This window comes from Hypanus sabinus, chromosome 29 (genome assembly GCF_030144855.1).
Source record: "Hypanus sabinus isolate sHypSab1 chromosome 29, sHypSab1.hap1, whole genome shotgun sequence".
Classification (NCBI taxonomy): Eukaryota; Metazoa; Chordata; class Chondrichthyes; order Myliobatiformes; family Dasyatidae; genus Hypanus; species Hypanus sabinus.
Genome location: NC_082734.1, coordinates 939760 through 958517, shown reverse-complemented (window position 1 = coordinate 958517; position 18758 = coordinate 939760). Strand labels below are relative to the sequence as shown.

Genomic DNA, 18758 nt, shown 5'->3' with positions numbered 1-18758 from the left:
CTGTCTACTCTATGTCCATATTTTTCCTTTTTCCACACATTCCTGTGTCTATCTAAACGTCTCTGAAAAGTCAAATGTCTCTGCCACCATCCCGGGAGAGAGGTGTATTCCGACATCCAATACCAAGTGGCCTTCAAATCTCATTTGAAATTCCCCCTTCTCACCTTAAATACATGCCCTCTTAGACATTTCAGCCCCTGGGGAAAGACACTGTCTATGCCTCTCCACTCCATCTGCCATTCCATAGAAAGCAACCAAAGTTTTTCCAGAACTTCTGTCCAAGTTGCATGCCATCTTGGACAATGTCTCCCATCCATTCCATAATTTACTGGTTAGGCACAGGAATACATTCAGCCGGAGATTCTTTCGAGCGTCATAGGAAGTCATTCCTGCCTGTGGCCATCAAACTTTACAACTCCTCCCTCGGAGTGTCAGACACCCTGAGCCAATAGGCTGGTCCTGGACTAATTTCCACTTGGCATGATTATTATTATTTATGGTTTTATATTGTTTTATTTCTACCTATTTTTGGTTGGTGCGACTGTAACGAAACCCAATTCCCTCGGGATCAATAAAGGAAGTCAGTCTGTCCTCCAAAGCCTCGACATCCCTCCCATGACGGGGCGACCCGAACTGTATGCAATAACCAGTTGCAGCCTAACTAGAGTTTTATAAGGTGTAAACATAATTTCATGACTTTTGAAGTCAATGCCTCGACGAATAAAGGCAAACATTCCGTCCGTATTAACCTTTTTCAAACCGTGGAGCTACGATCCATCGGTCCCGCCCACTGCTGGCTCCACCCAATTGGCCAGTCCCGCAGAGTGACGGCTTCTCCTCGCCGTTTATTAGCTCTTTCCGTCAGCGACGAAACGTAAACTTTAACCCTATCCTATGATTGGGTACCTTCATCCGGCTCCAATTGGCTAAAGCATCTGCATTCCCATTGGTCTAATCGGCCGCGACTGCCATACGTTTGACTCAATTGGACGCCCTCCCTCCGCTGTCTCCAATGCGATTGGCTAAGGTTAGGGTCAATCCCCGACGGGCGGGAACCGTTGCCCCGGTGATGGTGTTGGAGTTGACGGTTTTCCTTCTCTCCCCCGTGGGAGGTGGCGCATCAGAGACGAGAGAGATGGTGGGAAGGGGGTAAGGAGGGAGGGAGGGGAGGGGAGGGAATGGGATGCAGGGGGTAAGGGAGGGGGAGGGAATGGGATGCAGGGGGTAAGGGAGGGAGGGAGGGAATGGGATGCAGGGGGTAAGGGAGGGAGGGAGGGAATGGGATGCAGGGGGTTGGGTGGTGGTGTTGGAGTAGAGGGAGAGGTGGTGAGGAAGGGGAAAGGAAAGCAGGGGAGAGGGTGAGATTAGGTGTGATGGGTTGAAGGGAGGGGGAAGGGAATATTTGGTGTGATTGGGAATGGAGGGGAGAGGAGGATGGTGAGGGGAAAAGGAGGGGTGATGGGGAGAGGAGGGCAGCTGGAGGAGTGGGAAGGGACAGTTGGGGTAGTGGGGTTGATGGGAAGTGGAGGGCTGGTGGTAGAGGGAAGATGCAGGAGAGGCGCGAGAAGAAATGTTACTGGAACATGGGAACACATCTTCAGCCTCCCCTCCCTCACACACTTCTCTCCCTCCCTGCCACAGAGACCCTGCCGATCGATGAAGGCCTGAACCCTGTGATGAGCAGGGCTGCCCACCTTTCAATGGCGGTGAGGATTGTAACTCCCCCTCCCTCTTTTCTTTCCTTCCTAAAGGCCAGGGTGCAATGAAAAGCTTGTGGATACTGTTCATACAGATCATAGTGCATTCAGGTAGAACAAGGTCAAACAACAGAGTGCAGAATAAAGTGAAACAGTTACAGAGAAAGTGCAGGCAGAGAGTGAGATGCAAGTGTTACAACGAGGTAGATTGGGAGGTGAAGGGTACATCTTATCAAACTACGGAATCCTTGTGCTTAGTGGATGTGCATTTAGACCATAAGGGGTAGGAGCAGAATTTGGCCATTTGGTCCTTTGAGTCTGCTCCGCTATTTAACCACAGCTGATCCATTTCCTGTCAGCCCCAATCTCCTGCCTTCTGCCTGTATCCCTTCATGTGCTGACTAATCAAGAATCTGTCGATCTCTGCCTTAAATATAGCCAAAGACCTGGCCTCCACGGGCACCTGTGGCAACGAATTCCACAGATTCACCACTCTCTGGATAAAGAAATACCTCTTCATCTCCATTTTAAATGGACATCTTTCTATTTTAAAGCTGTATCCACTGGTTCTAGGCTCTCCCATTATTGGAAGCAACCTCTCTACATCCACTCTGTCTTTCAACATTTGATAGGTTTCAATTAAATTCCCCCTCATTTTTCTGAATTCCAGTAAATAGATGCCCAGAGCCATCATGTTCCTCATATGGCATGCCTTTCAATCCCGGAAGAATTTTCATGAACCTCCTTTGTCAACACATCCTTTCTTAGATAAGGGCCCAAAATTGTTCACAAACTCCAGTGAGGCCCCACTAGTTCTTTATAAAGCTTCAACATTACATCTTTGCTTTTATATTCCACCCCTCTTGAAATGAATGCTAACATCACATTTGCCTTCCTCACCACAGACTCAACCTGCAAATTAATCTTTAGCGAATCCTGCACAAGGACTCCTAGTTCCCTTTGCACCTTCGATTTTTGAATTTTCTCTCCATTTAGAAAATGGTCTACATTTTTATTTCTTCTGGCAAAGTGCATGATAATATACTTCCTGACACTGTATTCCATCTGCCACTTCTTTGCCCATTCTCCTAATCTGTCTAAGTCCTGTAATCTCTTTACTTGTTAGAAACTGCCTGCCCCTCCACCTGTCTTTGTATCATCTGCAAACTTGGCCACAAAGCCATCAATTCTATCATCCAAATTATTGATATATAATGTAGAAAGAAGTGGACCCAACACAAGTGGACCCCTGTGGAACATCACAATTTAAAGTCAAAGTACCAGAAAGGCTTCCCTTATTCACACACTTTGCCTCCTGCCAATCAGCCAATGTTCCATCCATAAGCACCCTCATGTGTGGCCTGAAAATCCAAGTACACAATATTCTTCGATTTTCCTTTGTCCTGCTTGTTTCAAGGGGAATAGAATATTAGAGCAAGGAGGTAATGCTGAGACACTAGTCAGGCTGCACTTGGAATATTGACTACAGTTTTGGGGTCCATATCTTAGAAAGGATGTGTTGGAGAGAGTGCGGAGGAGGTTCAAGGGGATGATTCCAGGAATGAAAGGGTTAACATATGAGAAGCATTTGCACCTTTGGGCCTGTACTCACTGGAATTTAGAGGAATGTGGGGAATCTCATTGAAACCTACCAAATGTTGAAAGGACTTTGTAGGGTGGATGTAGGGGTATCCAGAACTAGAGTGCACAGCCTCAAAATTGATGGGTGACCTTTTAGAACAGAGCTAAGGAAAAATTTTTTTAGCCAGAGGGTAGTGAATCTGTGGAATGCTCTTCCACAGACTGCAGTGGAGGCCAAGTTCATGGGTATATTTAAAGTGGAAGTTGATAATTTCCAGAATGGTCAGGATATGGTAAAAAGACAGGTGTATGGAGTTGTGTGGGATCTGGGATCAGCCATGATGTAATGGCAGAGCAGACTTGATGGGCTGAATGGCCTAATTCTGTTCCTATGTCTTATGGTCATCTTCTTTCTTCAAAGAATTCCAACAGATTTATGAGGCAAAATTTTCCATTAAGGAAACCATGCTGACTGGCCTATTTTATCATCTGCTTCCAAGTACCCCAAAATCACATCCCTGGTTATAAAGGGATCTGGTCCAGTCACCCCAGTTTAATGATGGTATGGACTGAGCAAAGTGGCAGAGTGGGTCACGCAGTTAATGGAGGGATTGGGCAGGTTATTGTTGATGTAGATTGGTTAACCTGCCTGCCTTGTTTAATGGGACCCGTTCTCTCTGCCCGCAGCCCCTGACGATGAGAAGCCCAACGCTGGTGACTGTTACCCCCCCACAACTGCTGATTCCCCTCCCCGCCATCATTATTCTGGTGGTCGGCGTCTACCTGGTACTGGTCGTCATGGCAGTCATCGTTCGTCAGTGGCTGCTGGTGAGGGGGAAAGATAGATTGTTTGGAGAGGGCTGAGGGTTGATGGGGAGGGAAGAGTGGCGGCCAAGAGAGAGGGAAGAGGGATGTGACGGGAAGGTGATGGAGAGGAGGAGCGGGGTGAGAGGAGAAGGGAATACAAGGGGGAGCAGGGTGCAGAGGGAGAGGAAGAGGGGTGGGGAATGAGAATGGGTTAGGGGAGGGAAATTGGGAACAGCAGGAAAAGATGGGAGGAGGAAAGGGAGAGGTGCTGGATGGGTGGAGGAGGGCAATGAGGGAGAGTGAGGAGAAGGAAGGGAGAGAGTTGAGGTGTGGTGGGATAGGAGGGGGAGGGTTGGAGGTGGGAGGAGGGGTGGTGGAGGGTTGGAGGTGCGACAGGTGGAGGGGTGGAGATGGGTTAGGAATGGGTGTGAGTTTAAGAATAATTGAGGGGTTGGGGTGGGTTTTGTAAGTTACCTGGTGCCATATTGACACTTCCTCCTCTTTGTAGGCACGAGGGGTGTGTGGGGAGAGCAACTGCGGGGGTCTGGGTGAGGACAGTCCTTGTGGCCAGTGTCTGTTGACTCTGGCCCAGAGTTGTGACTGCCGCCTGCCCACCCTCACCAAGTGTATGGACTATTGCTGTCCTCGCTCACTGGTGAGTGTCCATCATATCCTTCCCTGGCTCCTGTCTCCCATCTTCTACCGTCTGCCCCTTTCTCCCTGTGTGATGCCTCAGCCCACCCCTACCCCACTAACATAAGGAATTGGAGCAGGAGTCGGCCACCTAGCCTGTCGAGTCTGTTCCGACATTCAATAAGATCATGGCTGATCTGGCCATGGACTCATCTCCTCCTACCTGCCTTTTCCCCATAACCCTTAATTCCCCTACTATGCAAAAATCTTAAATATATTTACTGAAGTTGCCTCCACTGCTTCATTGGACAGAGAATTCCACAGATTTACCACCCTCATCTCCATTCTAAATCCACTTCCCTGAATCCTGAGCCTTTTATAATTTTATGTTTCTGTAAGATCTCTCATTCTTCTGAATTCCAGCAAGTACAGTTGCAAGCAACTCAATCTCTCCTCATAGTCTAACTCCTCATCCCTGGAATCAACCTGGCAAACTTCCTCTGCACCATCTCCAAACCCAGTATATCCTTCCTCAAGTAAGGAAACCAGAACTGCACATGGTACTCCAGGTGCGGCCTCACCAGAACAATTGCAGCATAACCTCCCTGCTCTTAAATTCAATCCCTCTGGCAATGAAGGCCAACATTCCATTTGCCTTCTTGAAAGCCTGCTGCACCTGCAAATCAATCTTTTATGATTCATGTACAAGCACTCCCAAGTCCCTCTACACAGCAGCATGCTGCAAATTTTTACCATTTAAATAATAATCTGCTCTTTCATTTTTCCATCCAAGGTGGATGACCTCACATTTACCAACATTGTACTCCGTCTGTCAGACCCTTGCCCACTCATGTAACCTATCTATGTCTCTCTTCTGCACAATTTGCTTTTCCACTCAATTTAGTATCATCAGCAAACTTACATTTACTACACTTGGTTCCCTCTTCCAGATTGTTAATGTATATCATGAACAGTTCCAAGCCCAGCACTGACCCCGTGGCACACTGTTGACCACTGATTGCCAACCAGAGTAACACCCATATATCCCAACTCTCTGATTTCTGTTAGTTACCCAATCCTTTAACCATGCTAATACATCTCCCCAACTCTATGTGTCCTTACCTTATGGATAAGGCTTTTATGTGGCACCTTATCGAATGCCTTCTGGAAATCCAAGAAATCCACGCTGCGTCTATCTCTGGATCCATTTCTTCCCAGATGCCTCACTATTTCTTCTTTAATGATAGCTTCAAGCATTTTCCCAACTACCGATGTTAAACTAACTGGCCTTTAGTTACCTGCCTTTTAGCCTACATCTTTTTCTGAACAGTGGCATAACATTTACTGTCTTTTAATCCTCCGGAAACTGCCCAGAGTCCAGAGAACTTTGGTAAATTATCTCCAAAGCCTCTACAATAACTTCTGCCATTTCTTTCAGTACCCTAGGATGCATTCCATCAGGACCAGGGGACTTATCTATCTTCAGGCCCACAAGTATGCTCAGCACTACCTCTTTAGTGATAGCTATTGATTGAGGTCATCACCTCCCATCACATTCATAACATCTCTCTTTGGCATGTTAGATGTGTCCTCCACCATGAAGACTGACACAAAAAAGTCATTCACAGCTTCTGCTATTAACTCATTACCCAATATCAATTCTTCAAGGGACCTATATTCACTTAAGCCACCCTTTAGCTTTATATAATTATAAAAACATTTACTGTCTGTTTTTATATTTTGTGCTAGTTTATTTTCATAATCTAGCTTCCCTTTATTGCTCACTTACTGTTTCTTTGTTGCTTTTTAAAGTTTTCCCGATCTTCCAGTTTCCCATTACTCTTGGCGACTTTGTACGCACGAGCTTTTAGTTTGATGCCTCCTTTTATTTCCTTAGTTGTCCACAAGGCTGTCCCCACCCTTACTGTTCTTGCTTTTAACTGGAATATACCTTTGCTGTGAAAAATCTCTTTGAAAAGTCTTAAACTGTTCCTCAACTGTTGCACCATACAGCCTGTGTTCCCAGTCCACACTAACCAAATCCTCCTTCATCTCATTGTTTAGGCATAACACACTGGTTTTAGATTGCATCCTCCATCTGTTTGAGAAATTCAATCATACTGTGATCACTCTTTCCAAGAGGATTGCTGACTACAAGATCACTAATTTTACTTGTCTCATTAAAAGTTACAGTCCCCCATGAAAACTGCTGTTCCATTCTGTCATGCCTCAGATATTTGTTTATTGCCTGTGCCACTGTAATGTTATTATTCGATGGCCAATAGACAACCCCCACCAATGATTTTTTCCCTTTACAATTCCTAATCTCTACCCAGATGGATTCAACATTCTGCTCCTTAGATCTTATATCATCTTTCACCATCACCCTGATCTCAACTTTGAGAGAGCTACCCCACCTCCCTCACCTTCCTGAGTATCCTTCCGTATTACCTGATATCCTTGGATATTTAATTCCCAATCCTCTCTACCCTGCCACATTTCTGTAACGGTCACTAAATCATACCCCTTTGTACTGATTCGTGCCACAAGTTCACTGACCTGGTTTTGAATTCTACAGGCATTCATATAAAGTGCCACTCACTGTGCTTTTAAATTCTTGTAATCTTTTGCCTTTTTATCTTTATCCACACTTTTCTTTTTTACTTTATCTATACTTCTCCAATCTATTGACCCCAACCCCCAATTATTCAGTTTAAAGTTCTATCCACAGCCCTGGTAATGTGATTCACTAGGATCCATCATGGTTCAAGTGGTGTTTGTCCCAGTGGTACAGCTTCCTCCTTCCCCAATACTGGTGCCAATTTCCCATGAATTCAAGCCCACTTCTCCTACACCAACCACACATTTAATTTTCTAATCTTCTTGACCCTAAGCCAATTTTTATGTGGCTCAGGTAGTAATCCAGAGATTACTACCTTTTTGGTTCTGCTTTTTAATTTAGTCCCTAGCTGCTCAAATTCCCTCATCAGAACCTCTTTCCTCATTCTACCTTTGTCATTGGTACCCACATGGACCACGACAACCGGATCTCTCCCCTCCCACTGCAAATTCCTCTGCAGGTCAGATAAGATGTCCTGAACCTGGGCACCAGGCAGGCAACACAGCCTTCAGGACACTCTGCCCTCACAACAGAGAACTCTGTCTATTCTCCTGACTACACTATCCCTCAATTACCACAACATTTCTCTTCTCTTCCCCCGCCTCTGGAATGGCTCCCTGAACTACAGTGCCTCAGTCAGGTTGCTCATCCTTCCTGCAGCCCTCACTCTCAGCCACACAGGGAGCAAGAGTCTCCGACCTGTTGGACAAGCTCAAGGGCTGAGGTTCCTCTAGCACTGTCTCTTGGATCCCACTACCCACCTCACTCGCAGTCACATCCTCTCATCCCTGACCACAGACCGAATTTGAGGCAGCTAATATAATGGGTGTCACTACCTCCTGAAACAGAGAATCGAGGCAACTCTCCCCCTCCCTGATGTGCCGCAGTGTTTGAAGCTCAGATTCTAGGTCCAACTTTGAGCCCGAGTTCCTCGAGCAGCCAACACCTGCTGCAGATATGGTCACCAGGAACCACAATGGGGTCCACCAGCTCCCACATCACCTGATTCTGCATCATCCCTACTTTAGTTAATTACCTGTAATTTAGTGAGCTTTTATTCAAGCCTTACCTGCTACTTACCTGTGCCTCCTCACTGAAGCACTTCAGCCAAAGCCTCAAATTCCCACTCCACATTGGTCCACTCACACAATGGCCGCTCTGCTGTGACCCTGCTTTACTTTTATTTGCTCCCGCTAATGAATCGCGAATCGATTGGTCTGCGGCTAATGTGCTGATCCCCATGAAACGTTCCTTTTTTTAAAACTCTTCTCCCTATTCTGCGCAAAGCTCTCTGCGAATCGATTGGTCCACTGCTATTATGCTGAGCCCCGTGAAACACTTCTTTTTCAAATTCTTCTCCTTGACCTGTGCGAAGCACTCCCTCTCTCTCTGCAAATCGATTGGTCCACCGCTATTGCCATCTCTCCACCTTCACCCAGTGTATGGGCCTGTGTTGTCCTTGCCCACACCCCCGTAATATCTCCATGTCGCGATTGCCTGCCCCTTTCTCGAGGTGTGTTTTGTGTGTCTCTTGTCTCACCAATTCCCCTATCCCACCTTCACCCGTTTCCCATCTCCCCACCCTCACCCACCAGTGAATCTGTACCACTCCCCCATCTCCTGTCTCCCCACTGTCTGTCCCTTTATCCCATGCCCTGTCTCTTCCCCATCACCCCCCACCCTACTGTCTCTACCGTCTCTACTGTCTTCACCCATGTCTCCTGTCTCTTGCTTGTCTCACCCTGTCAACTCCCATTTCCTATCTTTACCTAACTCCTCTTACCCAGACTCTTCCCCTCATCTCCCTGCCCTCTCCCATTTCCCCACCTGACCTAATTTCCCCGTGTCCTGTCTCTTCTTTGTTTCACTGTCTCTATCCTATCTCCCTCATTTTCTGTCTCTGTCTCCACTTCATCACTCCCTTCGTCTCATCTCGTCTCCCCGGTACCACTTCACCGACTTCCTTACCGTAACTTCTCCTTCTCTCCCAGGGCTGTGGACGGGGCAACTGCCCTTGCTGCCCCCTCTGTGACTGTGCCTGTGCCTTCCAGCTGCCCGACTGTGAGACTACCAACTGCATCTGCTTTGAGATCAAACTCCGCTGAGGTGGGGTGGGGGGGGGGAGAAGGACATTCCCTCAATCCTTCATTCGACCTTCCAGTGTCTTGGTAATCTACAATATCAGAGCAGAATGAGGCCATTCAGCCCATTGTTTGCTCATGCATTCTAACCCATTCCCATTCTCCCGCCTTCTCTGTTCCTCCCATTGTCCATCAACAACGTATCAATCTCTGCCTTAAATACTTTCAATGACTAGCCCTCCATATCTGTCCTTGCCAATGAATTCCACTGATTCACCACCTTCCTGCTAAGGAAATTCCTCCTCGTCTCGTTTCTAAATGAGATCCCCTTTTACTGATGCTGTGCTATTGGATCACTGTCTGTGCCACTACTGGAGACATCCTCTCCACATCCACTGTGCTCTCAGCTTTTCAATTAGACCTCCCCCCTCCTCCTGACCCCAATCGAGTAGAAGCCCAGGACCCCAACATGAAGCCTTTTCCTTCTAGGGACTGTCTGACTGAACCTCCTCTTTCCAATGGCAGTATCCTTCCTGAGATAAGAGGCCCAAAACCGCTCACAGTGCGGGCTGACTGATTCCCTATGTGAAGCCTCAGTGGTGCAACATACAACAGGCCCTTCAGCCCGCAAAGCTGAACCAACCTCTTAACCTACTCCATCATCAATCTAACCCTTCCCACCCACACAATCCATCATTTTTCTTTTATCCATGTGCCTATCTAAGAGTCTCTTAAATGTCCCTAATGTATCTGCCTCTGACACTCTAACCCTGAGTGAGCATCCCACACATCCACCATTCTCTCTGTAACAATGCTCTCTGACATCCCCCTATACTTTCCTTCAATTGCTTTAGAATGCCCCCACACATTAGCCATTTGTACCCTGGGAGAAATGGGTATTATAACACCCCCTCCTATTTACCATTTCTACCCCAGGAGAAAGTCAGTGGCTGCCTACTCAATTTGTGCCCCATCTGGTACACCTGCATCAGATCACCTTTCATCCTCTGCATTCCAAAAGGGAAAACCCTCGCTTGCTTAAACTTTCCTCACAAGACACGGTCTCCTCTGCACCCTCTCTAAACCAGGCCGCAATATCCTTCCTATAATGATGCAACCAGAACTGAACACAATATTCCCAGTGTGGTCTGAACAGGGTTTTACAGAGCTGCAACATTAGCTTGCAGATCTTGAACTCAATCCCCCAACTAATGAAGGCCACCTTCTGCCTTCATGTTAGAGTCCTGGGTGAATGAGAAGGGAGAGGACCGGTATATCTACGTCGAGGGGTGTTGCAAGTTGAAACTTTGTACTTTGCGCGGTTTTGTATATGATATTAAATATCTTTTACACCCACCCTCGTCCTCACCAGCTCTGGGTCTCTCTCCTGGAAAGACACTGTGGAATATCTCATTGAGTACATACTGGGGTGTGAGGGAGCTGTGTGTGTCTGTCCCGGGATTCCCACACTGGGGGCTGAGGTAGAGGGAGCCATGTGTGTGTGTCTGAGCTCTCTATGCCCAGACTAGGGGGTGAGGTGGCGGGTGTCGTGTGTGTGCAGTACCTGCCCCGGCAGACCTCAGTGCCCACAGTGGATACATACTGGGGTGTGACTGAGCTGTGTGTGTCTGTCCCAGGAGCTCTCTATGCCCAGACTGGGGGGTGAGGTGGAGGGTGTCATGTGTGTGCAGTACCTGCCCCAGGAGACTTCTGTGCCCACAGTGGATAAAGAGAGGGGGTTGAGGTGAGGGAGCCATGCATGTGGTACCTGCCCCGAGGGCACTCTATGCTCACATAGAGTACAGACTGGGGTGTGGGGGGGTGAGGATAAAGGCGCTGTGTATTAGACAAAACACAGAACTGTACTGCACAGGAACCACAATGTTGTGCCAAACTAATTCAACTAGTCTCATCGAATTCTTTCAGTCTACACTGTAGCATCTCCCTCTATATCCATGCATCTGTCTAATAGTCTCCACCGTCACCATGGCAATACGTTACAGGCACCCACCATTCTGCCTTAAAAAAAACTCTTCACCGAACATCTGCTTTGAACTTATGCAACACTCACAAAGTGCTGGAGGAACTCAGTCAGGCAGCATCTGTGGGGAGGAATAAGTCGATGGAAGGGGGCAGAAGCCAGAATAAAAAGGCAGAAAAGTGGAGGGATGATGAAGTAATAAGCTGGTGGGCGATAGGAGGAAGGGATCAATAGGAGAGGACAGTGGACCATGGGAGGAGGGTCTACAGGAGGTGACGGGTAGGTGAGATATCAGCTGTCTATCTGTGATTTCTCAGATCTCCCATGATCCTCCACCCCTCCAGAGAAAAAATCCAAGTTCGTCCAGCCTCTCGTTACAGCTCAGGCCCTCTAATCCAGACAGCATCCTGGGGAACCTCTTATGCACCTTCTCCAAAGTCCCCACACCCTTTCAGAATTGAATGTAATACTCCAGATACGGCCTGACCAGTTTGATATTGCTGCAACATAACTTCTCAATTCTTGAACTTAGCATCTCAACTGATAAAGGCAGGTGTGTCATACGCACCTTCAGACCTTCTTTACCAGCCTGTTAACGTGTGGGGCCCTTATAGGGATCTGTCGACTTGCAGTCCAAGAGCCCTCTGTACAGCAACACTGTTAAGGGTCCTGTCCCTTTATAGGTGACCTCCATATGTAACATTTCACAGCATAAAACAGAAAGTCATAGGAGCAGAATGATGCCATTCAGCTCATTGAGCCATGGCTGATTTATTATCCGTCTCAGCCCCATTCTCCTGCCTTTCCCCCTGTTACCTTTGAAGCCCTGACTACAAACCAATCACTTTACATTTATGGCCTACATAGCCATCTGTGGCAATAAATTCCACATATTCACCAAGAAATTCAAATAAGTTCACTGTTCAAAGTAAACGTTTATTATCAACGTGTGTACACTCAGTGGCCATTTTATCAAGCACACTCACTCATTATGGAAATACCTAATCAGCCAATCATGTGGCAGCAACTCAAGGACTAAAGGCATGCAGATATGGTCAAGTCCACAGATCAGAACGAGAAAGAAATGTGATCTAAGATTCTGACCACGGAATGATTGTTGGTGCCAGACTGGGTGGTTTGAGTATCTCAGAAACTGCTGATCTCTTGGGATTTTCACACACAACAGTCTCTAGAGTTTATAGGGAATGATGCAAAAAACAACATACCGTGAGCGACAGGGCACAACTGAGAGAGGTCAGAGGACAATGGCCAGATTAGATCAAGCTGACAGTAATGATGATGGTGGTGGTGGTGGGGGGGGGGGGGGGTGTTGGGAAGGTCCATGCTTCTGCTGATTGTGCGTGGGGGGGGGGAGGGAGGGGAGTCTTTGAAGTTCTGCTGTTACTATCGTTCATTGAGGTTCGTGAATTTCAGATTGTATATTGTATACATTATCTGATATTAAATTGAACCACTTGAAGGTAACAGTGACCCAAATAACCATGTGTTACAACAGTGTGCAGAAGAGCATTTCTGAACGCACAACACATTGCAACTTGCCTACAGAAGCAGAAACAGGAGGTACCTAAGTGTGCATCTGCCACCATATTCTACTTTGAGATTCACTTTCTCATTGACATTTACAGGATAAAGAAATACAATCGAATTTACAAAAAAAAAGATAAACAGACATGCAGCCAATGTGCAGAGAAGACCACAGACGAGAAAATATGCATTTGCTGGAAATCTGAGCAACACACACAAAATACTGGAGGAGCTCAGCAGGCTAGGCAGTATCTGTGGAAAAAAGTAGTCAATGTTTCAGGCCAAAAAGTCAACTACATTTTTCCATAGATGCTGCCTGGCCTGCTGAGTTCCTCCAACATTTTGTGTGTGCTGTAAAAGAAGACATTGTGCAAATTAAAAATAATACAAAGAGTATGTATTATATAGAATCCTTAAAAGTGAGTCTGTGGTTTGTGGAATCCTTTCAGAGTTGAGAGTTAAAAAGTCCACTCTGGTTCAGGAGCCTGATGGTTGAGGGGTAGTAACTGCTCCTGAACTTCCTTTCCAATGGTAATAATGAAAAGAGAGCAAGATCTGGCTTGTGGGGTCCTTGCTAGAAGATACTTTCTTGTGGTGGGGAGGACTTTTCTTGTGATAGACGCATGTCCACCAGTTTCTGTAGCCATTTCTATACCAGGCTGTGATGCAGCCAGTCAGGATACCATGCCTTCTTTGTGGTGGCACGTGCTGACTTGGCCTCCAGTGGCAATGAATTCCAAAAATTCACCACTCTCTGGCTAAAGAAGTTCCTCTCATATCTGTTCTAAAGAACAGCCCTCTACTCTGAGGCTGCACCCTCTGATCCTAGACTTCCCACCTGTAGGAAACATCCTCTTCTACATCTACTTTATTAAGGCCTTTCATGATTCAGTGCATCTCAATGAAATACCCTCTCAATCTTCTCAACTTCAGTGAGTAAAGGCCCAGAGCCATATACATTAACTCTTTAATTCCCGGGATCATTCTCGCAAACTTCCTCTGGACCCTCTCCAATGCCAACATATCCATTCTCAGATAAGGAGCCCAAGTCTGCTCACAATACTCAAAGTGCAGTTTGACCAATTCCTTACGAAGTCTCAGCATTACATCCTTGCTTTTATATTCTATTCCTCTTGAAATGAATGCTAATATTGCATATGCCTTCCCCACTACTCACTCAACCTTCAAATTAACCTGTAGGGAATCCTACACAAGAACTCCCAAGTCCCTTTGCACTTTGGATTTTTCAATTTTCTCCCCGTTTAGAAAATAAGTCTATGCCCTTATTGCTTCTACCAAAATGCATGACCATACACTTCTCTACACTATATTCCATCTTCCACTTCTTTGCCCATTTTAATCTGCCAAAATCCTTTTGCAGACTCCGTTTCCTCAAAACTATCTGTCCCTCCACCTATCTTCATATCATCTGCATATTTTTCAACAAAGCCATCAATTCTATAATGTGAATCACTGACATATAACATTCATATAAAGAGAAGCAGTCCCAACACAGACCCCTGTGGAACACCACTAGTCACTGGCAGTGACTATTCCCACTCTTTGCCTCCTGCCAATTGGCCACTGCTTTATCCATGCTAGAATCTTTCCTCTAATACCAAGGGCTTGTAGCTTGTTAAACAGCCTCATGTGTGACACCTTGTCAAAGGCCTTCTGAAAATCCAAGTACATACCATCCACTAACTCTCCTTTATCAATCCTGCCTGTTATTTTCTCAAAGAATTCCAACAGATTTGTCAGGCAAGATCTTCTTGTAAGGAAATCATGTTGACCTCAGCCTTTATCATGTGCCAAGTATCCCAAAATCACATTCTTAACAATCAACTCCAATCTTACCAACCGCTGTGGTCAGACTAACTGGCCCATAATTTCCTTTCTTCACCTCTCTCCCTTCTTAAAGAGTTTTGTAACATTTGCAATTTTCCAGTTCTCTAGTGATTCTTGAAAGATCATTACTAATGTCTCCATTGTCTCTTTAGCCACCTCTTTCAGAACCCTGGGGTGTAATGTATCTGGTGCAGGTAACTTACCTTTAGAGCTTTCAGTTTCCCAAGCACCTTCTTTTTAGTAATAGCAACTACACACACTTCTGCCCCCAATACTCTTGAATTTTTGGCATGCTGCGTAGCTATTCAGTTTGTCTGCTATTTCTTTGTCCATTACTACATCTCCAGCATCATTTCTAATGGCTTGATATTAACTCTCATCTTCCTTTTACTCTTTATATATCTAAAAACTCATTTGGTATACTCTCTTATATTATTGGCTAGTTTACCATATTCCATATTTTCTCTCCTTATGCCTTTTTTAGTTTCCTTCTGTTGGATTTTAAAAACTTTCTAATCCTCTAGTTCCCCACTAATTTTGCTGTAAGACCTCCCTTTTGCTTCTATGCTGTTACCTCATTCTCCCTTTGGAATGCTTCTTCATCTTTGGGATGTATCTGAACCTTCTGAATTTCCCCCAGAAACTCTAGCCATTGCTGTTCTGCCATCATTCCTGCTAGTGTCCTCTTCCAATAACTTTGGCCAGCTCCTTTCTCATACCTCTGTAATTCTCTTTACTCCACTATAATACTGACATGTCCAACTTTAGCTTCTCCTTCTCATATTGCAGGGAGAATTCTATTATGATCACTTTCTCCTAAGGGTACCCTTATCTTAAGCTCACTAATCAAATCTCGTTCATTGCACAACACCCAATCCAGAACTGCCTTTTCCCTAATGGCTCAACCACAAGCTGCTCTAAAAAGCCATCTCACACACAAATTCCATCTCTTGGGATTGAGCACCAACCTGATTTTCCCAATCCCCCTATATATCAAAACACCCCCTCCCCCATGACTATCACAACATTGCCCTTTTGCCATGCATTTTCTATCTCCCTTTGTAATTTGTAGCCTACATCCTGGCTACCGTTTGGGTGACTGTATATAAACCCACTCCGGGTCTTCTTACTCTTGCAGTTTCTTGACTCAACCAATAAGGATTCTACATCTTCTGTTCCTATGTTTCCTCCTCCTAAAGATTTGATTTAATTTTTTTTACCCAAAGAGCCACACCACCCCCTGCCTACTTGCCTGTCCTTTAAATATGATGGGTATGATTGGATGTTAAGCTCCTAACTATGATCTTCTTGCAGTCATGACTCTGATGCCCACACCACCATACCTGCAAATCTCTAACTTATTCCGCAGTCAAATGCAACACCTTCAGTCCTGCATTCACCACTTTTGAATTTGTCTGCATCTAACTTGAAGTTAAATTCCTAGTCCTTTTTTCTGTCAAGTCTTTACAACATAGAATATTACTGAAGAATACTGGCCCTTCAGCCCACAATGTTGTAATCAACCTTTTAACCTATTCTATGATCAATCTAACCCTTCCCTCCCACATAGCCCTCAAAGTTCAAAGTAAATGTAACACCATATAAAACCTTAAGATTCATTTTCTTGCAGGCATTCTGCTTTTCTATCATCCTTGTACCTATCTACATTTCTTAAATGCCCCTAAAGTATCTGTCTCTACCACCACAGCTGGCAGTGCATTCCATGCTCTCACCACCATGTAAAAACCCCTACCTCTGACACCTCCTTATACTTGTGTTGGACATTTCCACCCTGGGAAAAACTCTCCAGTTCTCCATGCAATTTATGCCTTTTATTATTTTGTAGACCTATCAAGTCATCTCTCATCCTCCTTTACTTCAAAGAGAAAAGCATCAGCTCACTCAGCCTCTCCTCATGAGACGTGCTCTCTAAACCAGGCAGCATCCTGGTAAATCTCCCCTGTACTCTCTCCAAAGCTTCCACATCCTTCCTGTAATGAGATGACCAGAACTGAACACAATATCCCAAGTGTGGTCTGACCAGGGTTTTATAGAGCTGCAACATTACTCATGGCTCTTCAATTCAGTCCTTTGACTAACGAAGGTAAACACACTACACTCCTTCTTACCAACCCTATCAACTTGTGAACTCCTAAGATCAGTCAGTTCCTCCATACTGCTAAGAATGCTGCCATTAACCCTGTATTTTGCCTTCAAATTTCACCTTCTAAAGTGAATCACTTACACTTTTCTGGGTTGAACTCCATGTGCCATTTCTCAGCCCAGCTCTGCATCATGTTGTAATCTATGACATTTAACATGATCCATAATTCCACCAATTCTTCATCTCCAAACTTTCTAACCCACCATTCCTTATCCAAGCCATTTATAAAATCACAAAGAACAGGGGCCCCAGAACAGGCAGAATACACTCCACCAACACCCACTATCTGTCTTCTATGGACACAGCTCCTGACTACCTTGGGGAATCTTGTCAAAACACCACACATACATTTGGTGACTGGAGACCTCCACAACCTCTCCTGCACTCTCTTTCCCTTTTGCTTTATCCTTACTTTTCCAAGCTGTTGTACCTGCAATACCCCACCCTCCTACTATTTGGTTTAAAGCCCAAACCCTATTCAAAGCTCTAGTTCTGTGATTTGCCAGGACCCAGCATGGCTGAAAAGGAGCTCACCCTATTGGAACTGCTCCTTCTTGCCAATCTTTGGGCCATGCTCTCTGAACCTTTGCCATCTGCATGTGGCTTGGGTAACAATCCAAAGATCCGGAGCAAACACGAGGAAATCCACAGATGCTGGAAATTCAAACAGCATCCAGTCTCTGGATCTTTGAACAACACACACAAAATGCTGGTGGAAAGCAGCAGGCCAGGAAGGGTCCTGACGAAGGGTCTCGGCCCGAAACATCGACAGTGCTTCTCCCTACAGATGCTGCCTGGCCTGCTGTGCTCCACCAGCATTTTGTGTGTGTTGTTCAAAGATCCAGAGACCTGACTTCCTCCAGCATTTGAGTGTTGATCTAAAGATTATTACATTTTAATTTAGTACCTAGCTGATTAGGTTTCCTCCTCAGCAGAACATAGAACGAAGAAATCTACAGCACATTACAGGCCCTGCGGCCCACAATGTTGTACAGACCGTGTAAACTACTCTAGAAACCGCCTAGAATTTCCTTACCGCATGGCCCTCTGTTCCTCTAAGCTCCATGTACCTTTCAAAGAGCCTATTGTGTCCTATTTTCCTGTTCTTCCTACATTGTCTGTGCTGGATCTTTCCTCTCCCACTCCAAATCCCTCTGCAAGTCAGGTGACTGGAGAGATCCCGAACCTGAGCACCAGGGAGTCAAAGTGGCCTTCAGGAATCTCAATCCTTGAAACAGAGATTTGTGTCTACACCCTGACTATACTATCCCCAACCACCACTATATTTCTCTTCTCTCCCCCCTCTTAAATGGCTCCCTGAACCCCCAGAGTTTGGCTGCTCATCATTCCTACAGCCCCTCTCTTCTCCTCATAGGCAGCAACAATCTGAGAGTTTGGTGAAGCTCAAGGGCTGAGTCTCCTCCAGCACTGCTTCTGGAATCCTCCTACCCGCCTCACTCAGTCACACCCTCATGAGCCAGGCCACAGACCGATTCCGAAGTTAATCTAATGGGTGTGTCTGCCTCCTGAAACAGTGTCCACATAACTCTCCTGATGCATTAGGTGCCATGTCATCAACTTTGGGCAAGGTGTAGCACTCGCTTTGTCCCCGATCAGGGTCACGTGCTGATGGTGCATATCACAGGTCCTGGTTATGTGACCACTGACGCTGGGCAGACAATCTCTGAGAAGTATTGATAATGGCTGGGGTATGTCTTGTAAAGATACTGCCCAGAAGAAGGCAATGGCAAACCACTTCTGTAGAAAACTTTGGCAAGAACAACCATTGTCATGGATAAAC

At 45.8% G+C, this 18758-nt stretch overlaps 1 protein-coding gene across 1 annotated transcript; it reads left to right on the top strand.

The window, feature by feature from the left end:
• The first annotated feature begins 1035 nt into the window (after positions 1–1035).
• si:ch211-198p11.6 (uncharacterized) lies at positions 1036–12707 on the top strand. The gene is made up of 5 exons (XM_059953326.1): positions 1036–1138; positions 1642–1706; positions 3966–4106; positions 4594–4740; positions 9330–12707. The coding sequence occupies exons 2-5, from the start codon at positions 1677–1679 to the stop codon at positions 9441–9443; spliced, it is 432 nt and encodes a 143-aa protein (XP_059809309.1). The 5' UTR covers positions 1036–1138; positions 1642–1676; the 3' UTR covers positions 9444–12707.
• The last annotated feature ends 6051 nt before the right edge of the window (positions 12708–18758 follow it).